This window comes from Dendrobates tinctorius, unplaced genomic scaffold, assembly GCF_039654945.1.
Source record: "Dendrobates tinctorius isolate UK_male_01 unplaced genomic scaffold, ASM3965494v1 ptg000140l, whole genome shotgun sequence".
Classification (NCBI taxonomy): Eukaryota; Metazoa; Chordata; class Amphibia; order Anura; family Dendrobatidae; genus Dendrobates; species Dendrobates tinctorius.
Genome location: NW_027361808.1, coordinates 20,519,272 through 20,546,954, shown reverse-complemented (window position 1 = coordinate 20,546,954; position 27,683 = coordinate 20,519,272). Strand labels below are relative to the sequence as shown.

The following is a 27,683-nucleotide window of genomic DNA, read 5'->3' as shown; positions in this document are numbered from 1 at the left end:
GTCACAGGCATATAGCAATGTGTGACTTACAGACTGGGGAGAGACCTGTATGGGCATATAGTTATAGGCAGGTGGGGCCCTTTCTATATGTTGTAAAAGCAGAATTCCTTTTGTTCCAGTCCATCGCTATTATTATTGTGTGTAGTGGACACATTGTCAGATGTATAACTTGTCTGAATGTTTTCTTTCTCTCCCCTAATACGTAGATTACACTTAGTACGTGCTTTTTTATGATGCTTTGCTTATATAGTGCTCTCTTATTCCGCAGCGCTTTACAGACATACATGTTAGCTTTCTTGTGTTTCTCTCAGGTGGTCAGATGTAGCTGATGTAGTGTTTGTTAGTGGTGCTAAACTGTCTTTGCACTTTCCTATATTTCCTGCTCTTTTTGATTCTTTCTAAGCTGGTCACATTGGGTGCCATGCCCCCACTTTCCTGGATACTGACAGTAAAGTTGCCTGTTGCATTCCAGCTTCAGACAAGTTGGTGTGAAGGAGGGGGGCTACTACAAAGGATTGGGAGGGGTGTAGAATACATAGTTACTAAGCACACATGGCTACAATGTCATGTTGTTACACATGCCATAACAATGCAGATGTATCAGGGATGTTACCACAGAATGACACAGACAATTGTCACATCAGCAAAGTCAATAAACAGCAGGAAAGTGGCCAGGTCCCAGCTCAGCCCTCCCCCATCTGCACACTCCTCCTGCTGCTGGAGATGGTGTGCAGCCTCCACTGGCAATCACAAGGAGAGGAGGCTGCAGTGTGCACGTCACTGGCTCTGCAGCACAGGCATCTGCAGCAGTGGCCCCATGTGGTGGCCTGGACCCCAATCCACAGGTCAGGCACTGGACGAGCATGGACCCTGGCCATTGTGTGCAGCATCTCCAGCCCTGACTCTGCTCCAGCTGATCTGCAACCTGTAGGACTAGAACTACTCTGGAACTTACTTTGAGTCTTCTGGCCAGGCTTTCTGCAGTGGTGACCTCCTGTGACATAGGAAGGAAAGAGTTAAAAAAAAACATTCTGATGAGGAAACCACTTTAAATACCCACTGTCATCATCCAAGGGACATACAGGTTTTTTTAACCCTAACATTTCCAGGGCTCTGGGACGAGAGGACTTACCTGGACTTACCCATAGACTGCTCTGTGTTGACTCCAGTTGTGTAATTGATCTTCAGAACTTATTGTTTTATGTGTAGCAATTAGAACCCATGATGCCAGCCCTCTGATGTGTTGTAATGTGGCAGCAGTAACCTACTGGACCTGAGTAAACCCAGGATTGTCTGCTGCTGTCCTTGGGTGACTGTGCTGGATATATAGTAGAGATGAACGCATCACTGAGGAGGCTTCTTCTCATCCTGCTGATGTACCCAGTGTTATTTGGAAGAGGTAAGGGGCACAGCTGCCAACATTATTTTTCTGGATATTCAATTGATAAGCCCTAATATTTGTGGTAAGTACTACAAATCACAGCATCACCTGCTGGCCTGAGATACAAATGTCCTCAACTTCTGGAGAGCCACATGTTGCATAGGTTGCTTGATGTATTCCAGATGTGGTGCCAGGTAGCAGATAGGAGCTGTGCTGCAGACACATGGAAGTGTTTATGTCTGGCTGTGTATGGTTGTGAGGAGCAGAAAGTAAGGTATGCCTATACATACTAGGGCTAAGTACTGGTAGCCACCCAACATAAGGTCTCAATGTCGCTCTAATACATGTGCTAGTAATTGTGGTCACATAGCAAGCTGCCACAACCCGACAGTAGCCGTCCAGCCCTGTGCACTTCTGTGCAATCACATTTCCTACCATATGTCGTGACTGGCAGCATGGTGTTTGCAATCTTAACTCCTTTGCATCATTTTTTATTTTTCTGTCATCATAAGCATTCAAGGGCTTGTCTTTTGCCAAACGAGTTGAATTTTTAAAGAACACCATTCAATGTATCATGTGATGTACTGGAAAAAATTTCAACTGTGTCAAAATTGTGAAAAGAAAGCTCAATTCCAAAATAGTTTTTGGGTTTTTATTTGCAGTGTTCATTATATGGTAAAAGTTACATGGCAATATGATTCCCCTGGCCAGTACGATCATGAAACATGATTAGTTGTTTTCTTGTGTTATATATATACACTGTATAATCGCTCATGTGGCCATATCCCGAGACCCGTAACATTTTCTATTATCAGCCAATGGGGCTTTGTCACGGCTTGTTTTTTGTACCCTGAGCCGACATTTTTTATTGATACCGCTTTGGGGTAGCTGCAATGTTTTGATTATCTCTTTATTCCATTTTTCTTCTGATGATGTGGCAGCCGAAAACATTTTTTGATAGATCAAACTTTTACGGATGTAGCAATACCACATATGTGTATTTTCTTATTTCTTTACTTTTAAGAGGGAGATGATTTGAATTTTTTAACTTTTTTTCACTGTATTTGTTAAACCTCTTCTGGGATTTGAATCTGCGATTATGTGATCGCTTGTACTATAGAGAGCAATACTATAGGATTGCTGTGTATAGCGTAAATCGTGGTGTCCTACGAACACCAGCCAGAATCTATCTGCGCCCCACAATCGCACCACAAGGACACTGACTGGCTGTTAGAACAGTGTTCCTCCCTGACAGGTTAGAGATTGATAATGGCATTTAACAGGTTAACAGCTCCGTTAATTCCATGTGCAAAGTCAGGGAGCCGCAATAGGACGTAACTGTGTGCCCTCTCGTGGCAAGAGGTTAAAGAGGACCCATTTCCAGATCAGAAGTGGCTGGGTTTTGCTCTCGTTTTATTCCCCCCCCCAAAAAAAGAGTCCTAATAAGGTTATGCCAATGCAAAAATAAATACATCTTTTGACAACTGGTAAGAAAAATATTATGAAAACGTGGCCATGAAAGTAAGGGGTTAATGCCGCTGAAGTAAGTGACTGAAACCTTGTCACATTGTTTTAAGATTATTGTTTTCCCAGACTCTAGATAAAGGTTCAAAGGTCTGCTCCAAACCAGAGGCAATATTTCCTGCTGTGATCTCCATTTATGGCTCCTTTCGATTTTTTTTTTTCCTACAACGATGTTTTTTTTTATTAGTTTTTTTAGTTTTTTACATTTATTCTTTTTTTTCTTCAGAGAGGGGATACTCTTTTTCTCCATATCCAGTTTTGTTAATTTGTTTTTTTTCATGTGTCGTCTGTACTGACATGCGATAATGGAGCATCTACAGTCTACACTCACGTAAAGCAAAGCTCAATCACTGGTAGAAGTGCTGCCTTTGTGCCTCTAACACTTGGTGCCTGGTCTTGTAAACTGCTTTGATCGCCCTCTCCCCGATTACAGAAATGAAAGCCCTATTTGTGTAGAATTCTTAGACAGATTACCTTTTGAGCTGATGCTGCCGTGATAAATTCTCTTGGCTCTAAACACTTTGGGTACAGTCAGACGGTTGTATAACACGGACAACGATCACATCGCAGTGCACGGACTGGCCGGCAGCGATCCTGACCTGAGCCTGACAGCATGTACTTCTGCTCAGGTCAGGAAAGCCACCGGCCAGTCTGAGCATATGCAATGTGATCGTTGTCCATGTTACATGGCCGTCTGACTGCGCCCTCCTACTGACAATTTCATAAAATGATCAGAATCCTGCATTACAACATGATCACTACATTTTTTCTTTATCTGTAGGTATCATGGGTTTGATTGCTGTAATACAGGCACTTTATTGGATTTTAAAGTGTTTTTCCGGGCTGAGAAGAAAAGTCTGCAGTCACTTTATGTGACTGCAAACTGGCAAATTCTGACAGTGTGCAATGCACACACTGTCATGATTCTCCAGTATCCCTCATGTGAATGGATGGTCACGTGATTGTATTTACGTGATTCGCATGCTTGCTACCACCTGCTGACTAGACTCTCCTCAGCTTTTCGTTGTTCTCTTTTAAGTCAGTAAACTTTTATTGAAAACAAATTCCAGAAGTTACATCAGAATAATTGGCAATACACAGGGAAGATGTATATCTTTGTACCGTGTTAGCCAGTAGATAGAAAAATATTCAGGATTGAGAGTCCTCAGTAGTTGATACCTTTTAATGGCTAACTGAAAAGATGGTAACACATTGCAAGCTGAGTAGTCTCGAAAGCTTGCAATGTCTTGGCAATACACAGAAACTTAAAAAATGGATCCAGGAATAACAAACTTTTAAACCAATGTTCATTAATTTTTTTAAGATACCGATAGTAGAGTCTCCCCCTTCTCTCAAATAACCAATCCCCCACCCTGGACCCTTTTCCTCCTTTGCGGTGCGGATACAGAATGACTAGACAAGTTAGAGTAACATAGTAACATAGTTATTAAGGTTGAAGGAAGACTAAGTCCATCTAGCTCCCATATCCTATCCTAACCTTTCCTAACATGTTGATCCAGAAGAAGGCAAAAAGACCCATGTGGCAAACAGTAAGCTTCACATTGGGGAAAAAAAATTCCTTCCCGACTCCACATACGGCAATCAGACTAGCTCCCTGGATCAACGCAATATTAAGGAAACTAGTGTATATACCCTGTAATATTATACTTTTCAAGAAAGGCAGCCAGACCCTTCTTAAATTTTAGTAGGGAATCACTCATTACAACATCATATGGCAGAGAGTTCCATAGTCTCACTGCTCTTACAGTAAAGAATCCGCTTCTGTGAGTATGCTTAAACCTTGTTTCCTCCAGACGTAGAGGATGTCCCCTTGTCCCCGTCACAGGTCTAAGAGTAAAAAGATCATTAGAAAGGTCTTTGTACTGTCCCCGCATATATTTATACATTGTAATAAGATCACCCCTAAGCCTTTGATTTTCCAAACTAAATAACCCCGAGTGTAATGTCTTGATATTGCAGACCCCCCAGTCCTCTAATAACCTTGGTCGCTCATTGCACCCTCTCCAGTTCAGCTGTCTTTCTTATACACCGGAGACCAGAACTGTACGCAGTATTCTAAGTGTGGTCGCACTAGTGACTTGTATAGGGGTAAAATTATGTTCTCCTCAAGAGCATCTATGCCTCTTTTAATGCATCCCATTATTTTATTTGCCTTTGCAGCAGCTGCCTGACACTGGCCACTAAATGTGAGTTTGTCGTCCACCCATACACTAAGGTCTTTTTCAGTGACAGTTTTGCCCAGTGTTTTACAATTAAGGACATAATTATACATCGTAATTGCTCTACCCAAGTGCATGACCTTACATTTATCCCCATTAAAGCTCATTTGCCATTTATCAGCCCAAGCTTCTAGTTTACAGAAATCCTCCTGTGATATAAAATTGTCCTCCTCTGTATTGATTACCCTGCAGAGTTTAGTGTCATCTGCAAATATTGAAATTCTACTCTCTATGCCCCCTACAAGGTCGTTAATAAATATGTTAAAAAGAAGCGGAACCAACACCGACCCCTGCGGTACCCCACTGCTAACCATGACCCAGTCCGAGTATGCTCCATTAATAATTACCCTTTGGTTTGAGTTTTACTGAACTCCTCTCCGCTCAATAGCAATTGAGACAATTGCCAAACATCCTGTGCAGTATGGGGCTGTGATTCTGGCTAAGATTTGGCTACCTCACCTACATCTGAGACAAGCACATAAAAACTCATAAAATGACAGCTCCTGATGCTTTAGGTTTTTATATCCTCCTTCGTGGGTCCCAAGGATTCCCTGGTTGGGGAAACAGATAGGTATTTACACAATCCTGAACCAATACAGTCAGGAAGATGCAAAAGTGGGGCTAATGTGAATAAATAGAATACTAATTTAGGCCCAATGTCTCAGTTATTGTGCACTCTGTGTCATACTGTTATTTAGGCTTTGTATGTTTGATAGACTTACATTAGATGTGGAAAATCCACAGGTGAACGCACATATATTTTGAGTGCGTTTCCGAGTCGGGAACACAACAAAAACACATTTAGGCCTCCTTCACATGTCCTGGTGATTCCTATACAGGAAAAACTAGTACTGGTGAAATCAGTGGTAAGTGTCCGTGTGTACGTATGTGACATCAGTGTGCCGTCTGTGTTTGCTGTCCGTGTATTACATCCGTGTGACACGTACCGGCACCTGGGAAAAGCAGTACAGTTCACTCTGATACAAGGCGCCGGCTGCTGAGGGCAGCTCTGATCATTGTCTCCTGCTCGTGCTGAGATTAGCGCAAACAGCAGACAATAATGGGCGTTGTCATTAGCGTGACAAGTACTGCTGAAAGGGAGTTATACTCTGCAGCAGCTGTTTCCCTCCTGTGTAAAATAAATTATTAAATAAAAACGACATGGGATCCAGCACAATTTTCATAACCAGCAGAGGGAAAGCCCAAAGCTGATGGCTGATTTTAATGACCTGGGATAAGGGACAATACCCCATAAGATTCCCAGGCTATTAATACCAGCTCACAGCTGTTTGCTTATCCTTACCTGGGGAATGTATGGGGACCCCAGAAAAAAAATTACTTAGGGTCCCTCTATAAATTCAAACCAGCAGAGACTATTCAGACAGTTGTGGGTTGATATTAATAGCCTGGGAATTGTCAGGGATATTGATCCCCACCATGCTACCAACATCAGCCCTCAGCCGCCCCAGAAATCTGGTGCTTAGCCTCGCTCTTCACACTTGCCTTGTGCCTGTGGCAAGTGGGGTAATAGTATTAGGGTTGATGTTACCTTTGTATTGTCAGGTGACATCAATCCCAGGGGTTAGTAGTGGAGAGGCGCCCCCCATTACTAACTGTTACGGAGTGTGTTACGGATGGCAACACGGAGTGGACCCTCTGGGTCGCGGCTCCAGAGCCCCTGCAGACGAGCTGGACCAGGTGGAGCCACCCCCTATACAGGGAGTGTTAGGGGCAGGCCCACAAGGGATGGAACCGCAACAGCCGGAGCCAAAGGGACGACTGGGTGAGCACCAGGGAACTATGAGAGGGAGTCAGCGGAGCAGCGGAACGGGAGTACAGTGATAGGAGCCTGAGGGACGCAGGGACCTGGAGGGGTACGAAGCAGGTAGTGGCTGGAGGCTGTAAAAGAGAAATAGGGTAAGAGAAGGCACGGACGAGGAGTACACAGGGAGGTAGCACGACTGGAGAGAAGGCAGGGAAAACAGGACAGGTAGAGGAGCGCACCCAGGACGAGAGCAGCAGAGGAACCTAAAGTAAGCGAAGCTAGGAGATGCAGCGCAGAGGGGCCTGAGAACGAACAGAGTGCTGGCCAGAAGGACAGCAGCCAGAGAATGATACACAGGCGTCTTACCTGGAGAGACGCCTGGCAGAAATAGGCGCTGGGTGCCGCCATGTTGGGGGCGGGGCCACTGCGTCACATGACGCCGTCAGAGCTCCGGGCAGGGAAGTGTGTGAGTGACGTCGGGGAGGCCGGAGGTCAGCAGCGGGGACGCGCCGGGGAGCGGGTGCGCGCCGGGAGGTGCGCACAGGACCCTGCGGGTAAGTCTCAGCGGCGGCTGTGACAGTACCCCTCCCTCTACTCCCTCCTCTCCTAAGGTTGTCGAGAAATAGTTTCATGATCCGAGGGGCATTAATGTTTTCCCGAGGTTCCCAGGATCTCTCCTCAAGACCGAATCCCTTCCAATCGACCAAAAACAAAGTTCGACCTCTAACCGTCTTGGTGGCGAGTATATCCTTAACCTCAAAGATATTATCAGAACTGCTGCGTTGGAAATTTTGCGGAGCGTTTGAGTGGTAGTGATTAAATACCGCAGGCTTGAGGAGGGATACATGAAAAACATTGGGAATTCTTAGTGAGGCAGGCAACTTTAGTTTGTAGGCCACGTCATTGACGCGCCTTAAAATCTCAAAAGGACCGATGAAACGTGGACCCAACTTATAAGAAGGAACCTTTAATCTGATATGCCGTGAGGAAAGCCAGACCCTCTCCCCAGGGGAGTACGGGGGAGCATCTAAACGTCTCTTATCGGCGAAATCCTTTATTTTGCGACCGGCCTTCTCAAGGGCCTCCCTGGTGTCCCTCCAAATCTGGGAGAAATCTAGCGACACAGCATCCGCCGCCGGTACACCCGAGGTGGGGGAAACAGGAAGGGGAATGCCGGGATGTTGACCAAAAACCACAAAAAAAGGGGACTTGGTAGAGGCTTCACTGGGGTGGTTATTGTACGCGAATTCGGCCCAAGGAAGAAGAGAAACCCAGTCATCTTGGTGCGCGTTAGAAAAATGCCGGAGGTACGAAGTTAGGACTTGATTGACCCGTTCCACTTGACCGTTGGACTGGGGATGATAGGCCGAAGAAAAATCCAGAGTAATCCCCATCAATCCGCAGAGAGCTCGCCAGAATCGAGAGGTGAATTGGACACCTCTGTCCGAGACAATGTGCTGGGGAAAGCCATGGAGACGGAAGACGTGGAGCAAGAAAATCTTCGCCAACTCGGGGGCAGAAGGCAGACCAGACAAGGGAACAAAGTGAGCCATTTTTGAAAACCGATCCACGACCACTAAGATAGCCGAACACCTCGAGGACTCTGGCAGATCAGTGATGAAGTCCATAGCTATGTGGGTCCAAGGAGTCGTGGGTATGGGTAATGGGTGTAGGAGCCCATAAGGTCGGGATCGAGGAACCTTGTTCCTGGCACACGAAGGACAGGAGGCGATAAAGTCCAGGACGTCTTGGCGAAGCGATGGCCACCAATAATGTCGAGAGACGAGATAGAGAGTCTTCTTTATTCCACCATGTCCAGAAAATTTAGATGAGTGCCCCCAGCATAAAACCCTAGCCTTGTCCCTACCCGGAACGAAGGTCTTACCGGGTGGTGGAGAAAGTACGCTCAGGGGAGCCACAGCGATAATCTTAGCTGGATTGATGATGTGTGCTGGGTCATCTTCACTGTCCACAGGCGAAAAGGATCGAGACAGGGCGTCAGCCTTGACGTTCCTATTTCCTGGCCGGAAGTGGAGCTGGAAATCAAAGCGCTCGAAGAACAAGGACCATCTAGCTTGAAGCGGGTTGAGCCTTTGGGCGGTCTGAACATAAGCCAAGTTCTTATGATCCGTGAATATGGTAAACGGATGGACAGCTCCTTCCAGAAGGTAGCGCCACTCCTCAAGGGCGAGTTTAATGGCCAGTAGTTCTCTGTCTCCGATAGCGTAATTACGTTCTGGAGGGGAGAAAACCTTGGAGAAGAACCCACAAGTGACCATGCGTCCAGAGGAGGTTTTTTGTAGAAGAACGGCTCCTGCACCCACAGACGAGGCATCAACCTCCAGAAGAAATGGCCGACTGGCGTCTGGACGGTGGAGTACTGGGGCTTTAGTGAATTCTCGCTTTAACTCTTTAAAAGCGGCTTCAGCCTCCCGCGGCCAGGAGTGGGGATTTACCCCTTTGCGAGTGAGAGCAGAGATAGGCTTGACTAGGGAGGAAAAGTGTGGAACGAATTGCCTGTAAAAATTGGCGAAGCCAAAAAAACGCTGGATTGCCTTCACTCCTTGGGGACGTGGCCACTTGAGAACGGCCGAGACCTTTTCAGGATCCATCTCCAAGCCAGTGCTCGAAACGATGTAGCCAAGGAACGGTAGCGAGGACTGCTCAAAAAGGCACTTCACCAACTTAGCGAACAGGTAATTCTCCCTGAGAAGATGGAGAACCTGACGGACATCTCGGCGGTGGGTAGACAAGTCGGGAGAGAAGATCAAGATGTCGTCCAAATAGACTACTACACAGACGTAGAGGAGATCTCGAAAGATGTCGTTGACGAGTTCTTGAAAAACTGCCGGAGCGTTGCAGAGTCCAAATGGCATCACTAAGTATTCGTAATGTCCGTCCCGCGTGTTGAATGCGGTCTTCCATTCATACCCGGACCGTATACGAACCAGATTGTAGGCTCCTCGCAGATCCAGCTTGGTGAAGACTCGTGCTCCTCTCAAGCGATCGAAGAGCTCAGGAATCAATGGAAGTGGGTACTTGTTTTTTACCGTGATGCGGTTAAGGCCTCGATAATCAATACACGGACGAAGAGTCCCGTCCTTCTTCTTCACAAAAAAGAAGCCAGCACCAGCAGGCGAGGACGATTTTCGAATGAAGCCTTTAGCTAAGTTCTCTTGGATGTACTCCGACATAGCCTGCGTCTCAGCTAAAGAAAGGAAAAATTCTGCCGCGGGGAGGAGTGGCACCAGGAATGAGCTCGATAGGGCAGTCATACGGTCGGTGAGGTGGAAGAACTTCAGCTTCTTTCTTGTCAAAGACATCCGCGTAGGCCCGATATGCGGGCGGCAAACTAGAGGGACCAGGGAGAAGACGGGGAACACCTACGGGATGCACCGGCTGCAGACACCAAGATTGACAAGAGTCCCCCCAGCACAAAACATTACCATTGTGCCAATCCAAAGTGGGTTCATGGAGTCGCAACCAGGGAAGACCAAGGAGAATAGGATGAGATACCGGCTAAAACAAAAAACGAGATTCTCTCCTTGTGCAAGGCGCCAATTTGAAGCTCGACCTCGTGAGTAACTAAGTTGACGGTCTCTTGCAAGGGGTTACCGTCTACGGATGCAAGGACTTGGGGGTTCTCGAGAGCCTTTACAGGAACCGAAAATTTGGAGACTACATCAAGTCTAATAAAATTCCCAGCGGCGCCAGAATCCACGTAGGCCGCCAAGGAGACCCGCTTGCCACCCACATGCAATAGGACAGATAGAGAAAGGGGTTGAGAGGAATCATGCACACCTAGGGAGGCCTCTCTTACCTGACCTAGGCGGAGAAGTTTTCCGGACGATCCGGGCAGGCACGGAGCAAATGAGACCCGCTACTGCAGTAGAAACATAAGCCGTGAGAACTTCTCTCCTTGCGCCGTTGCTCGGAGAGTCTCAAGCGATCTACTTGCATAGGCTCGGGTCCAGACGCGGAGGGAAAAGCCCTAGACCGAGGACTGTGTGGTCTGCGAGGAGGTGGCAAAGGGCGCGTGAGTCTTCTCTCCCTAGCTCGTTCCTGGAACCGCAGATCAATTCGGGTAGCCAACGAGATTAGATCCTCAAGAGCCGTGGGAGTGTCGCGGCCTGCCAACTCGTCTTTTATCCGACCCGAAAGTCCCCTCCAGAAGGCTCCTACCAAAGCCTCATTGTTCCAACCCAAATCGGACGATAGTGTCCGGAATTGGATGGCATACTGCCCCACGGTTAGGGACCCCTGACAAACTGAACAGAGATTTGGTGGTGGAGGCGAGACGACCTGGCTCGTCGAATACGCGGCGAAACGTGTCCAAAAAATTTGACAAATGGGCAACCAGGGGGTCATCACGCTTCCAGAGGGGATTACCCACGCCAAGGCATCCCCCTTGAGGTGGGAGATTATGAAGGCCACTCTAGAGCGATCCGTGGGGTAGGCTTGAGGCTGCAACTCGAAGTGGAGGCGACACTGATTCAGGAAGCCTCGGCATAGTTTTGCGTCACCGTTATAGCGGGGTGGTTTGGCCAACCGTGGAAGGGGATGGGTACCAGCAACGGGAGGAGGAGCGGCTGCGGCCGCCTGGAGCGCAAGTAAGCGGCCATCAACTGAAGCCATGTAGCTGAGGATGTGACTTTGCGCGTCCCGCTGCTGCGCTAACTCTTGCTGTAAGCCAGCCAGCTGGGCCGCATTACCAGGATCGGCAGTTTGGAGAGCGGAGAGACGCGCGTCCATCGATTTCATGAAGGACATGATGCGCGTTTGATTCTCGCGTAAGAAAAGTAACTCCTTCTGAGTAGCCGTGACTCCAGCGGGATCCATGGCCTGTGTATCTGTTACGGAGTGTGTTACGGATGGCAACACGGAGTGGACCCTCTGGGTCGCGGCTCCAGAGCCCCTGCGGACGAGCTGGACCAGGTGGAGCCACCCCCTATGCAGGGAGTGTTAGGGGCAGGGCTGTGGAGTCGGAGTCGGAGTCGTGGAGTCGGAGTCGGTGCTCATTTTGGTGGAGTCGGAGTCGGAGTTGGAGTCGGTATAAAATGGACCGACTCCGACTCCTAAAATATATAATAAATTGGGTACAGTAATTCAATGCAGGATGTGCTGAATATTTTTTCATAGGAGTTTGGGAAAGTTATGAAATGTCCTATAAATGGCTGTTCTATTCCTGATCTAAGGCTACATTCACACACAGCGTTTTTCCTGTGTTTTTTGAGGATACGTTTTTCAGCTGCAAAAGCTGATCATCTTTTTAAAAAACCGCATCACCTGAAAGGTTTTTGAGCTCATAGATAATGTTTTCAATAGCAAAAGCAGATTAGAAATCTGCTCTATCTATCCATTTATCCATATCTGTCTATCCATATCGTATCTGTACCAAAAAGAATGAAAACCGGGTAGTACACCAATATATATTCTGTTCTATCTAAATATCTTGATTATTGGATCATAAAAATGATTAAATGTCTGAGGTTCACATTGTACTACAATAAATTTTTCACTTAAATATAAGCAATATGTGTGGGAGTCGGAGTCGTGGAGTCGGAGTCGGAGTTGGAGTCGGTGTAAGGGAAATTGAGGAGTCGGAGTCGCAGGTTTGGCTTACCGACTCCACAGCCCTGGTTAGGGGCAGGCCCACAAGGGATGGAACCGCGACAGCCGGAGCCAAAGGGACGACTGGGTGAGCACCAGGGAACTATGAGAGGGAGTCAGCGGAGCAGCGGAACGGGAGTACAGTGATAGGAGCCTGAGGGACGCAGGGACCTGGAGGGGTACGAAGCAGGTAGTGGCTGGAGGCTGTAAAAGAGAAAGAGGGTAAGAGAAGGCACGGACGAGGAGTACACAGGGAGGTAGCACGACTGGAGAGAAGGCAGGGAAAACAGGACAGGCAGAGGAGCGCACCCAGGACGAGAGCAGCAGAGGAACCTTAAAGTAAGCGAAGCTAGGAGATGCAGCGCAGAGGGGCCTGAGAACGAACAGAGTGCTGGCCAGAAGGACAGCAGCCAGAGAACGATACACAGGCGTCTTACCTGGAGAGACGCCTGGCAGAAATAGGCGATGGGCGCCGCCATGTTGGGGGCGGGGCCACCGCGTCACATGACGCCGTCAGAGCTCCGGGCAGGGAAGTATGTGAGCGACGTCGGGGAGGCCGGAGGTCAGCAGCGCGGACGCGCCGGGGAGCGGGTGCGCGCCGGGAGGTGCGCACAGGACCCTGCGGGTAAGTCTCAGCGGCGGCTGTGACACTAACCCCATAGTAAGTATTGAAATAAATACACAGCAATAATCTATTCTATTATTTCTAAGCACTGTTTTTCGGTGATTACTTTGTATCTCCGTTCATACTCCACCCATACACACAAATAATACACCATTTGAAAGATAAACTTGCCCCCTTCAGCAAGAAATAGCCAAACAAACCACACATCCATGATTTGATAAAAAAAATACAGTTTAACCATTTTCATAAACCTGCAGTAAGGAAAAATGAACTGCAGGTGGCACCACACTACCCCAAAGCACACTACCACAAAGCTGCTTACAGACATCACAAACTAATCCAAACATTTGCCTTGGGGGCTTTCCAACTTGCTGAACTGCTTACCCAGCCTATTTCAGGCAAATTGGAGGATTGCACACTTCAATGCAGGTGAGTCACATATGCAAACACTTTTGTAAACATGCACTGCCTATTGAATTGCACATTTGGTCCATTCATACTCCACCCACACAAACAAATGATACACCATTTGAAAGGTCAAATGATCTGCACGTGACAGCACACTACCCCAAAGCACACTACCACAAAGCTGCTTACAGACATCACAAACAAATCCAAACATTTGCCTTGGAGTCTTTCCAGCTTGCCCAAGTGCTTGCACAGCCTATTTCAGGTGCATTGGAGGATTGCACTTTACTGCAGGTGAGTCACATATGCAAACACATTTGTAAACATGCACTGCTTTTTCGGTGATTACTTTGCCCTACACACACACACAACTGGTGAGTCACATATGCAAACACTTTTGTAAACATACACTGCTTTTTCGCTGATTACTTCACCCCACACACACAAATGATACACCATTTGAAAGGTAAACTTGCCCCCTTCAGCAAGAAAAGAGCCAAACAAACCACACATTCACGATTTTATCACCAAATACAGTTTAAACATTCATTTTCATAAACCTGCAAAAAGAAAAAATTACCTGCAGGTGGCACCTCAACCGGAAAACATTTTTTGGCCTCTACTTATCAAAACAATTTAATGTATTACCAATCTATATGTATAAATACCTGTCTGTGTTGACATTTGACCAGCTTCCTTTTTCTGAAATTGCCTGCGCCCCCGACGACCAATGTGCGAATATTTCGCACGGGCCAACTAGTATAGTCCTTTATTTGAAATAATACAAAAGAGCGAGCAGGAGACAAAGATGAGAGCTGCCTTCAGCAGCCAGCCAGCGTCAGGGAACAGCGCGAACTGTACCACTTGTTCCCAGGTGCCGGTACGTGACAAAAACTGACTTGACTGCAGGTTTTTCTACACAGACACACGGTTCATGTGAAAAATCTGACATGCGTGCAGCACCATTAAATACAAATGGACATGTGAAGAAGGTCTTAATCTGCACCTAAGTATATCAATAAAGTTTAGTCAAAGCCAAATGCCAGGATGTATCAAAAACAAAGCACCTTTATTTATAGCATGGCACACCAAAAAGAAACAAAAAATATGCACTGTCAAAATTGCGATAAAACGCATATTAAAAAAGCACACAGGAAAAACGCAGTAAAAAAACACAAGTAACCTAATTGAAATAATAGATGCAGAAATTCTACAGCTTATAAAAATCACAAAAAGCTCAAGTGCTTTACTCAGGAATTACAATTTTATCTGGACCTGCAGTTTGAGTCCATGTAATGAAAAATAAAGGTTTGTTTTCAAGTGCTAATCTAGGCTTGTCAGGCACTTTGACCTTCAAGAAACTTTTTTTTTTCTCAATGCAGTCACTGATAAGGTCTCCTGTTTGCCCAAGAAGAATGATTTCAACATCAGCGGCTGATTGAAAATTCATTACAGCATAAAAATGTTTTCTTTTGTGTATGACTTATGGATATGGGACGGACCCCCACTCCATCTTAAAACCACCATAACTACAGTAAACCTAGGCACTAGAATAAATACACAACACATTATTTTGGTTGTCAAAATGGCCACAGCTTTATTTAAATCACAGGATTAAAAACAATCACATTAGGAGTCAGGTGAAGTGCTAGTACATTGGGATTCACAAGTACTGTGATATCCCCAGCTGTCTGACATACAGAACCAGGCCAGACAGCCATAAAGGGGCGGCACGCACTGGCTTGCCATTCAAGCAGAGCCAGTAAACTTTCAGGGCACCAATGACCCTATTATCCTCACTCCTGTGCTTAACCACTGTGCCCGTCCCTGATTGACGTTACCATTACAACGTCCTTGAGGCTGGCCACCAAAGCCGAGCCTGTTCACCACCATGAGGTTTTACATCCTCTATTAGTTAACCCCTTACCTACAATTGACGTAATATTCCGTCCATGTGACCATGGACCTAATTACCATGGACGGAATATTACGTCACCATGATCAGCGGCGCCCACGTGGTGAGCGCCGCTGATCGCGGCCGGGTGTCAGCTAATTATCATAGCTGACACCTGGCACAATGTGTCAGGGGCGGTCACGGACCGCCCCCGACACGTTAACCCCTTGCACACCGCGATCAAACGCGATCGCGGTGTACCGGGAGTTAAAGGGAAGCATCGGCAGGGAGGGGGCTCCCTCCGTGCTTCCCTGAGCCCCCCACAGCAGCGCAATGTGCAGCGCTGCTGCGGGGGGCACCTTTCCTCCAGGCCCCCGAATCCAAGATGGCGACGGGGGCCTGAGGAAGCTGGCTTCCTCAGTGCCTGCAAAGCGCAGGCATGAGGATGTCTGCAGCAGTGCCTGTGACAGATCGCTGATCTGTCACAGTGATCTGTGATGTGACAGATCAGCGATCTGTCACAGGACAGTGATGTCCCACCTGGGACAAGGTAATAAAGTAAAAAAAAAAAAAAAAAAATAATATTCCCCAATAAATCCATTTTTTCAAAATAAAAAAAAACAAAAACAATAAAAGTACACATATTTGGTATCGCCGCGTCCGTAATGACCTGCCCTATAAAACTGTCCCATTAGTTAACCCCTTTAGCGAACCCCTTAAAAAATAAAAATAAAAAACGAAGCAAAAAATAATGATTTATTATCATACCACCGAACAAAAAGTGCAATAACGCGCGATCAAAAAGACACATATAAATATCCATGGTACCGCTGAAAACGTCATCTTGTCCCGCAAAAAACGAGCCGCCATACAGCGTCATCCACAAAAAAATAAAAAAGTTATAGCTCGCAGAATAAAGCGATACAAAAATAATTATTTTTTATATAAAATTGTTTTCATTGCAAAAAACGGACAAAACATAAAAAAAGGACCTAAATGAGGTATCGCTGTAACCGTACTGACCCGAAGAATAAAACCGCTTTATCAATTTTACCGCACGCGGAACGGTGTAAACGCACCCCCCCAAAAGAAATTCATGAAATGCTGGTTTTTGTTCATTCTGCGTCCCAAAAATCGGAATAAAAAGTGATCAAAAAATGTCACGTGCCCGAAAATGGTACCAATAAAAACGTCAACTCGTCCCGCAAAAAATAAGACCTCACATGACTCGGTGGGTCAAAATACGGAAAAATTATAGCTCTCAATATGTGGTGATGCAAAAACTACTTTTACAATAAAAAGCGTCTTTTAGCGTGTGACAGCCGCCAAACATAAAAACCGCCATAAATAGTAAATCAAACCCCCCGTTATCACCCCCTTAGTTAGGGAAAAATAATAAAACTAAAAGAAAATGTATTTATTTCCATTTTCCCGCTAGGGTTAGGGTAGGGTTAGGGTTAGGGCTCAGATTTGGGTTAGGGGTGTGTTGAGGTTAGGGTTGGAGTTATAATTGGGGGGTTTCCACTGTTTGGGCACATCAGGTGCTTTTAAAGGCAACATGGCGTCTGATCTCAATTCCAGCCAATTCTGCGTTGAAAAAGTCAAATGGTGCTCCTTCCCTTCCAAGCTCTGCCATGCGCCCAAACAGTGTTTTACCCCCACATGTAGGGTATTCGCCTACTCAGGACAAATTACAAAACAACTTTTGGGGTCCAATTTCTCCCGTTACCCTTAGGAAAATAAAAAATTGGGGGCAAAAATATAATTTTGCGGAAAAAAATGTTTTCTTTATTTTCACGCCCAGGCGTTATAAACTTCTGTGAAGCAATTGGGGGTTCAAAGTGCTCTCCACACATCTAGATAAGCTCCGTGGGGGGTCTAGTTTCCAAAAAGGGGTCACTTGTGGGGAGTTTCAATAGTTTAGGTACATCAGGGGCTCTCCAAACGCACATGACACCCGCAGACCAATCCATCAAAGTCTGCATTCCAAAACGTCACTACTTCCCTTCCGAGCCCCGACGTGTGCCCATACAGTAGTTTTCTCCCACATATGAGGTATCAGCGTACTCAGGACAAATTGGACAACAACTTTTGGGGTCCAATTTCTCCTGTTACCCTTGGGAAAATAAAAAAATTGGGGACTAAAAGATGATGTTTGTTGAAAAAATACGATATTTTTATTTTCACGCCCGGTCGTTATAAACTTCTGTGAAGCACTGGGGGGTTCAAAGTGCTCACCACACATCTAGATAAGTTCATTAGGGGGTCTAGTTTCCAAAATGGGGTCACTTGTGGGGAGTTTCCACTGTTTAGGTACATCAGGGGCTCTCCAAAAGCAACATGACACCCGCAGACCATGCCATCAAAGTCTGCATTCCAAAACGTCACTACTTCCCTTCCGAGCCCTGATGTGTGCCCATACAGTAGTTTTCTCCCACATATGAGGTATCTGCGTACTCAGGACAAATTGGACAACAACTTTTGGGGTCCAATTTCTCCTGTTACCCTTGGGAAAATAAAAAAATTGGGGACTAATTGATCATGTTTGTGAAAAAAATACGATTTTTTTATTTTCATGCCAGGGCATTATAAACTTCTGTGAAGCCCTTGGGGGTTCAAAGTGCTCACCACACATCTAGCTAAGTTCCTCAGGGGGTCTAGTTTCCAAAATGGGATCATTTGTGGGGGGTTTTCACTGTTTAGGTACATTAGGGGCTCTCCAAAGGCAACATGACACCCACAGACCATTCCATCAAAGTCTGCATTCCAAAACGTCACTACTTCCCTTCCGAGCCCTGACGTGTGTCCATACAGTAGTTTTCTCCCACATATGGGGTGTCAGCGTACTCAGGACAAATTGGACAACGACTTTTGGGGTCCAATTTCTCCTGTTACCCTTGGGAAAATAAAAAAATGGGGACTAAAAGATGATGTTTGTGGAAAAAATACGATTTTTTTTATTTTCACGCCCGGACGTTATAAACTTCAGTGAAGCACTGGGGGGTTCAAAGTGCTCACCACACATCTAGATAAGTTCCTTGGGGGGTCTAGTTTCCAAAATGGTGTCATTTGTGGGGGGTTTCTACTGTTTTGGTACATCAGGGGCTTTCCTAACGCGACATGGTGTCCGATCTCAATTCCAGCCAAAAAACGTCAAATGGCACTGCTTCCCTTCCGAGCTCTGCCATGCGCCCAAATAGTGGTTTACACCCACATGTGGGGTATCAGCGTACTCAGGATAAATTGCACAATATCTTTTAGGGTCCTGTTACTTTTGGAAAAATAAGAATTGAGGGTGAAAAGATCATTTTTGTGGAAAAAATATGATTTTTTAATTGTACTGCTGTACTTTATAAACTTCAGTGAAGCACTGGGGGGTTCAAAGTGCTCACCACACATCTAGATAAGTTCCTTGGGGGGTCTAGTTTCCAAAATGGTGTCATTTGTGGGGGGTTTCTAGTGTTTTGGTACATCAGGGGTTTTCCAATCGCGACATGGTGTCCGATCTCAATTCTAGCCAAAACCGTCAAATGCCGCTGCTTCCCTTCCGAGCTCTGCTATGCGCCCAAATAGTCATTTACACCCACATATGGGGTATCAGCATACTCAGGACAAATTGCACAATAACTTTTAGGGTCCTGTTACCCTTGGAAAAATAAAAATTGGGGGTGAAAAGATCATTTTTGTGGAAAAAATGAATTTTTAATTGTACCGCTGTACGTTGTAAACTTCTGTGAAGCCCTTGTGGGTTCAAAGTTCTCACCACATATCTAGATAAGTTCCTTGGGGGGTCTAGTTTCCAAAATGGGGTCACTTGGGGGGTTTCCACTGTTTAGGTACATCAGGGGCTCTCCAAACGCGGCATGGCGTCCGATCTGAATTCCAGCCAATTTTGCATTGAAAAAGTCAAACGGCGCTCCTTCCCTACTGAGGTCTGCCATGCGCCGAAACAGTGGTTCCCCCACACATATCAGGTATCAGCGTACTCAGGACAAATTGCACAATAACTTTTGCAGTCCAATTTCTCCTGTTACCCTTGGTAAAATAAAGAAAATTGAACCTGAAGTATTTTTTTTGTGAAAAAAAGTTAAATGTTCATTTTTTTTTTTAATATTCAAAAAATTCCTGTGACGCACCTAAAGGGTTAATAAACTTCTTGAATGTGGTTTTAAGCACCTTAAGGGGTGCATTTTTTAGAATGGTGTCAATTTTGGGTATTTTCTATCATATAGACCCCTCAAAGTGGCTTCAAATGTGAAGTGGTCCCTAAAAATAAAATGGTGTTGCAAAAATGAGAAATCGCTGGTCAATTTTTAACCCTTATAACTTCCTAACAAAAAAAAATTTTGGTTCCAAAATTGTGCTCATGTAAAGTAAACATGTGGGAAATGTTATGTATTAAGTTTTTTGTGTGCCGTATCGCTGTGATTTAAGGGCATAAAAATTCAAAGTTGGAAAATTGCGAAATTTTCAAAATTTTCGCCAAATTTCCGTTTTTTTCACAAATAAACACAAGTTATTTGAATGCAATTTTACCACTAACATGAAGTACAATATGTCACGAGAAAACAATGTCAGAATCACCAGGATCCATGGAAGCGTTCCAGAGTTATGACCTCATAAAGGGACAGTGGTCAGAATTGTAAAAATTGGCCCGGTAGTTAACGTGCAAACCACCCTTGGTAGTGAAGGGGTTAAAATGAGTCCCCCTTAACTTGCCTACAACTTCCACCTGACTCCTAAACCGCAAAGCTGTGACGGGTTATAAATTCACATTTGACACCTTTTTTTTTTTTTTTTTTTTTTTTTATAAATCACTTTAGTAAACTTATAAACTAGAAGTCCCTGCAAAAGCATTAAGGGGACTAACTTGGCAAACCGACTCACAAAGAGTCATCCTACAGCACTCAGGAGAGGAAAAACCCGCTGTGGAGGAAACCTCTAGGGAACCATGGCTGAAGGATTGCCCTTCCCTTGGGCTTAGAAGGTTAATGCCGTTAACTCTTTATAGCCATGATAAAATTGAACCTGGAACAAAATATACAATGGTAAGTTCAAAAATACAATAAAGCATTCATCATACAAGCAATAATTAAAACGTTTTAGGACAATGATTATAAACAGGGCGGGTGGGCGGGAAATGCTTCCTCCTGTTCATCCTGTGTAAGAAAGAGGGAGAGACACAGATTTCCTGCTCTATATAAGCCCCACCCTCCTCACAGTAACCCCCAGGCAGACATACTGGGCTTCTTACTCTGAAAGCAACATCCCTCGTGCTTAAAAATCTATACCACTACACCAAAAAAGCTGCAGGAGTAAAGGTCCACCCATCCCCAAGTCATGTCCTCCTCCGCCTATGGCTCCAGTGGTTTCTTGACTTATGGATATGGGACGGACCCCCACTCCATCTTAAAACCACCATAACTACAGTAAACCTAGGCACTAGAATAAATACACAACACATTATTTTGGTTGTCAAAATGGCCACAGCTTTATTTAAATCACAGGATTAAAAACAATCACATTAGGAGTCAGGTGAAGTGCTAGTACATTGGGATCCACAAGTACTGTGATATCCCCAGCTGTCTGACATACAGAACCAGGCCAGACAGCCATAAAGGGGCGGCACGCACTGGCTTGCCATTCAAGCAGAGCCAGTAAACTTTCAGGGCACCAATGACCCTATTATCCTCACTCCTGTGCTTAACCACTGTGCCCGCCCCTGATTGACGTTACCATTACAACGTCCTTGAGGCTGGCCACCAAAGCCGAGCCTGTTCACCACCATGAGGATTTACATCCTCTATTAGTTAAAATGAGTCCCCCTTAACTTGCCTGCAACTTCCACCTGACTACTAAACCGCCACCAGAGAGGCCATTTGACACCTTAAATGGACTCGACCCCCATCAACCATTTCTACATGCTATGGAAAGTCTGTGCACACAAGTAATAAACTTAAAATTCCAGAGCTCCGACAGATTAATTTTATCAATGCCATGCTACCAAGTTATGATCGATAATACGGTAACTACAGCAAAATAGCAGTTGCTAAACATCCTGCAATGAGGATCCCATAATGGGGAATGTGGAAAGTAAACCATAATTAAGGTCGTAGCCACAATCTGAATACCTGTATAATGACATCTGTCATGCCTCAAAAAACTATTATACCGCTCGTATTGCAGCCAGCTCTAATAATTCACCAAATCACAGATTTTAGTTCTAGAAACCACCATTATTTACAGTAGCTGTGCAGTAAAATTTCTTAAACCCACTTACTATCACTACCCGAAAAGTGATGAACACATCAATAGAAAGATATTATAAATAGGGAGTAATTAAAAACTATACACAATATAACAACATTATAACGGACCATAAAATAACGTTCAGAATATCTGGAAGTAGTAATTTAAATAAACCTAAAGCAGAAAAAGTCTACAAAGGCATTATTAATAAAACTGCCACGCCATTGTTGTTTTTCATGCCCTTGATAACATTTACTGTTGACCTCTCCAACTGGGTCAACGGCATTGGGAATAGGCATATTGCCCTTCGTGTTAATGCACTTGATTACTTTACCCTTAGCCGCTCCCACTGGCTCAAGGGCACATAGATTAGGTACATTGCTCTTCAGTTTCATGCACTAGATAACTGCATTGTCCAGACGACAACCTTGTTCTCTTCTCCCCTCCAGCCGCTGTTCCTGGCTCAGTGGAGGCAATTTCTTCTGTAGGCATGCAAAATATGATTGCCAGTTTATTAACAACTAAGATAAACATTTACAATAAGTATTAAATACACAATCTTATACGACATGAGGGAAGGGTTCTTGGAGCCCCAAAAATTCTGGCTAAATATTTGGCAAAAAACACAAGAACTTAAAAATCCGCGTTACCCTCAGCCGTAAACCACCAGCTCGAGGGCACCAAACATCCCGTTCCGGGAAGTCCAACCACCAAAAGCTCCCGGGTAACACCCCGTCCAGTGTTACCCGTCCAGAGCCGTAACCAAAAGCCAGATCCAAAAGCTCCCGGGTAACACCCCGTCCAGAGTTACCCGTCCAGAGCCGTAACCAAAAAGCCAGATCCAAAAGCTCCCGGGTAACACCGCGTCCAGAGTTACCCGTCCAGAGCCGTAACCAAAAAGCCAGATCCAGAATTTTAACTTCCAATTCCTTTTCGCTGATTCAGCGTCAACTCCAAGAACCCCACCCCAGAGGTCCATACTTAATATGGTTACCCCTACTGACAAATTTATAAATAACTTCTAAGGACCCACTAAAAGGAAAACAAATAACTGTTTTTTTGTTTTTTTTTTAATTTTAAATTCATGTCCTTATTAAACATAAAATAAACATCAAAGCATAAATAACGTTAACACGCTGGGGGGAGTCCTTGAAGCTCCCAAATCTGGTGAATACCAAACATAGTGAACATAAAATGTACCAACAATTACTCCCAGCCGTTACCCCACTGGCTCGGGAGCACCATAACCACAAGGGTTCCAATGTTCACTTGAATTTCCTGGGGATCCGACAAACCCTTGCCGAAACTCCCCTCCACCTTTCATCAGATCAGAACCATATTAACTTCCAAAAAGAGGAATCCATATCCCAATGGATCCCCCAGACCAATTTCTAACCAACTTCAAGGACCCCCCCCAACCACCAGGGTCCAGGTAATCCACTCAGGCCTGTGCTATCCGCCATCTTAAGTAATATAAAATAAGCACTTGGTTGGTATACACCGATCCCCTTTTTTTTTTTTTAATATAATTATTATTCACACCTTTATTAAAACAAACATACCATAAAACATCAAAGCATAAATAATATTAACACGCTGGTAGGAGTCCTTGAAGCTCCCAAAAATCTGGTGATTTCCAAACATAAAGTGAACATAAAATGTACCAACAATTACTCCCAGCCATTACCCCACCAGCTCGGGAGCACCATAACCACAAGGGTTCCAATGTTCACTCGAATTTCTTGGGGATCCGACAAACCCTTGCCAAAACTCCCCTCCACCTTTCACCAGATCAGAACCATATTGAATTCCAAAAGGAGGAAACCATATCCCAATGGATCCCCAGACCATATTTAACCAACTTCAAGGACCCCTCCAACCGCACAAAATGTGGGATAAGTGAGGGTGAAAATCATGCAGGTTTACAACCAAGGTATACAACAGGTTAATAATGGAAAATATCCCATCGTAAGGTCCAGGAATAGGCAGAGATGGGCAATGCTGTGTTATATGCTGTAACAATAAATGAGAAGCCGCCTGCTCCTCTACAGCAGTTACAGACAGACTCTAATCACCAGCTGCGCTTAAATGGTAAGAAACATGTAGGTCTAATATAAGCTTCCTGCAGCCATAGGTGCGTGATAGAAAACTGCAAGTTCTGTATCCCAGCCAGTCACTCTACTACATACAACAGACAAGAGACAGGGCTGAAAACTGGGCCCATGCTGTGTCCTCCAGAGCAATGTGCAGCCTCACACTAGGAGTGCCCACTCACTGCCCGCCATGTGCTGAGTTATTAGTGCCCACTCACTGCCCGTCATGTGCTGAGTTATTAGTGCCCACTCACTGCCCGCCATGTGCTGAGTTATTAGTGCACACTCAAATGTGCCGAGTTACTCCACGATTATTTATTTTACACATGATAAAACATAATCCATTCAGGCCTGTGCTATCCACCATCTTAGGTAATCTATAATAATAAATGCCCTAACCAGCTTCCGGTTGTAACAACTTCCGTCCAGTTGTAACCGGTGACGTCACCGCACACACACGCACGTTAACCCTCAACACACCACACCGCCTCAACACACACTCCTCTCACCTTTCACCTCCACTCATGTCCACTCACTCTTTCACTCCACATACGTTCCTTTCTCTCACTCCGTTTCTCATACTCACACCGTCATCGTCGCTGCCCCGACATCTTCCTCCGCCGCCGCGATCCAGGATCCAGACATTCTCCAGGCCGCCGACATCGGGATCCAAAAAGATGGCGTTGGCGAAATCTCGCGAGATTACGCCGACGCCATTTTGGATCCCGATGTCGCCCACGCCAGCGACATGTTGTTGCGGCGACGCCATCTTGAATATCGCGGGACTTCACGAAATCCAAGATGGCATCCCGCAAGAACATGTCGGCGGCCTGGAGAACGTCTGGATCCTGGATCGCGGCGGCGGAGGAAGATGTCGGGGCAGCGACAATGACGGTGTGAGTATGAGAAACGGAGTGAGAGAAAGGAACGTATGTGGAGTGAAAGAGTGAGTGGACATGAGTGGAGGTGAAAGGTGAGAGGAGTGTGTGTTGAGGCGGTGTGGTGTGTTGAGGGTTAACATGGCAAGAGGTGTGAGGCTGTGTGCACACGCTGTGGATTTTGCTGCGGTTCCGCAGCGGTTTTGGCCGCTGCGGACCCGCAGCAGTTTTTGCTGCGGTGTACAGTACCATGACTCCCTATGGGAATCAAAAACCGCAATGCAGACGGTGCGGAATTTTCCGCGCGGATTATCTGCGGTTTTCAATCCGCAGAAAGAATTGACATGTCAATTCTTTCTGCGGATTCTCCTGCGGTTTGCCATCTCCTCTATTGAGGAGATGAAAAACCGCAGGGCAAAACCGCAGAGCAATCCGCAGGTAAAACCACAGGTCTTTTGACCTGCGGTTTCACCTGCGGATTTTACAAAATCCGCGCGGATGAATCCGCACCTAATCCGCAGCGTGTGCACACAGCCTTAACGACGTCGGCGAGATTTCGCCGACGCCATCTTGCATTCGTGAAATTGCGTCAATTACCTCACGCCGACTTGCTGTGCGGACGCTTGGCATTGCCTGTACCACCATAACTACTGCTGCCTTGGTCCTATGCCTGTTTACTGCCGGTGTCTAATTACAGGGCCAATTTGCCTGTACTGCCATAACTATTGCTACCTTGCCGGTGTCTAATTACAGGGCTAATTTGCCTCTACCGCCATAACTACTGCTGCCTTGCTCCTCTGCCGGTGTCTAATTACAGGGCTAATTTGCCTCTACCGCCATAACTACTGCTGCCTTGCTCCTCTGCCGGTGTCTAATTACAGGGCCAATTTGCCTATACCGCCATAACTACTGCTGCATTGCTCCTCTGCCGGTGTCTAATTACAGGGCTAATTTGCCTATACCGCCATAACTACTGCTGCCTTGCTCCTCTGCCGGTGTCTAATTACAGGGCTAATTTGCCTCTACCGCCATAACTACTGCTGCATTGCTCCTCTGCCGGTGTCTAATTACAGGATCAATTTGCCTCTACCGCCATAACTACTGCTGCCTTGCTCCTCTGCCGGTGTCTAATTACAGGGCCAATTTGCCTCTACCGCCATAACTACTGCTGCCTTGCTCCTCTGCCGGTGTCTAATTACAGGGCTAATTTGCCTCTACCGCCATAACTACTGCTGCCTTGCTCCTCTGCCGGTGTCTAATTACAGGGCCAATTTGCCTCTACCGCCATAACTACTGCTGCCTTGCTCCTCTACCGGTGTCTAATTACAGGGCTAATTTGCCTCTACCGCCATAACTACTGCTGCATTGCTCCTCTGCCGGTGTCTAATTACAGGATCAATTTGCCTCTACCGCCATAACTACTGCTGCCTTGCTCCTCTGCCGGTGTCTAATTACAGGATCAATTTGCCTCTACCGCCATAACTACTGCTGCCTTGCTCCTCTGCCGGTGTCTAATTACAGGATCAATTTGCCTCTACCGCCATAACTACTGCTGCATTGCTCCTCTGCTGGTGTCTAATTACAGGGCCAATTTGCCTATACCGCCATAACTACTGCTGCATTGCTCCTCTGCTGGTGTCTAATTACAGGGCCAATTTGCCAATACCGCCATAACTACTGCTGCCTTGCTCCTCTGCTGGTGTCTAATTACAGGATCAATTTGCCTCTACCGCCATAACTACTGCTGCCTTGCTCCTCTGCCGGTGTCTAATTACAGGATCAATTTGCCTCTACGGCTTAACTACTGCTGCATTGCTCCTCTGCTGGTGTCTAATTACAGGGCCAATTTGCCTATACCGCCATAAGTACTGCTGCCTTGCTCCTCTGCCGGTGTCTAATTACAGGGCCAATTTGCCTCTACCGCCATAGGTACTGCTGCCTTGCTCCTCTGACTGTTCACTGCCTGTGTCTAATTACAGGGCCAATTTGCCTCTACCGCCTTAACTACTGCTGCCTTGCTCCTCTGCCGGTGTCTAATTACAGGGCCAATTTGCCTCTACCGCCATAACTACTGCTGCCTTGCTCCTCTGCCGGTGTCTAACTACAGGGCCAATTTGCCAATACCGCCATAACTACTGCTGCCTTGCTCCTCTGCCGGTGTCTAACTACAGGGCCAATTTGCCACTACCACTTCATAACTACTGCTGGGCAATTACAGGGTCAATTAGTATCTGTTTACTCTACAATACTCCAGGACGCCTTCTTCACTGCCAGATAACTGCCAAATAGACTCCTTTACCTGTGCCAACATGAGTCATAACAAAAAGTATGCCAATGCCAGTGAAAGGAAAGCAGCTTTAGCACTATGACAAAAACAACGCCGTGCTAATGAGACTCCTGAGGAAAAACACCATCGCCTTGAGAAGATTAAGGCTTATAAACGTCGTCGCCTCACACACGAATCCCCTAACTCTAAATCCATAAGATTGGCTGAAGAAGCCTCTGCACGCCGTCACCGCCGACAACAGACGGCCTCTTCCTCATCATTATTATTAGACTCACAACAGGATGCTTCCACATCAGCATGTGAAACAATTTACTGCTACACTTCATCCCATATGCCGTTCACTGACATAACTAATCAGCAATCTGTTTCTGCCCTATCAATACCACCATTCAATACCGATGCACAGTATGCCAATGCCAGTGAAAGGAAAGCAGCTTTAGCACTACGACAAAAACAACGCCGTGCTAATGAGACTCCTGAGGAAAAACAGCATCGACTTGACAAGATTAAGGCTTATAAACGCCATCGTCTCACACACGAATCCCCTAACTCTAAATCTATTACATTGGCTGAAGAAGCCTCTACACGCCATCACCGCCAACAACAGACGGCTTCTTCCTCATCTATAATAATAAATGCCCTAAGCAGCTTCCGGTTGTAACAACTTCTGTCCAGTTGTAACCGGTGACGTCACCACACACACGCACATGTTAACCCTCAGCACACCAC

At 45.9% G+C, this 27,683-nt stretch overlaps 1 protein-coding gene across 1 annotated transcript in view; it reads left to right on the top strand.

Annotated features, from left to right (window-relative positions):
* Positions 1 to 757: 757 nt before the first annotated feature.
* The window catches only part of MERTK (MER proto-oncogene, tyrosine kinase), a 337,008-nt gene continuing 310,082 nt past the window's right edge, over positions 758 to 27,683 (top strand). Inside the window, exon 1 of the mRNA XM_073545163.1 lies at positions 758 to 1,399. Within this exon, the coding sequence (XP_073401264.1) occupies positions 1,336 to 1,399 (64 nt within the window). The 5' untranslated portion in view covers positions 758 to 1,335. The remainder of the gene's footprint in view (positions 1,400 to 27,683) is intronic.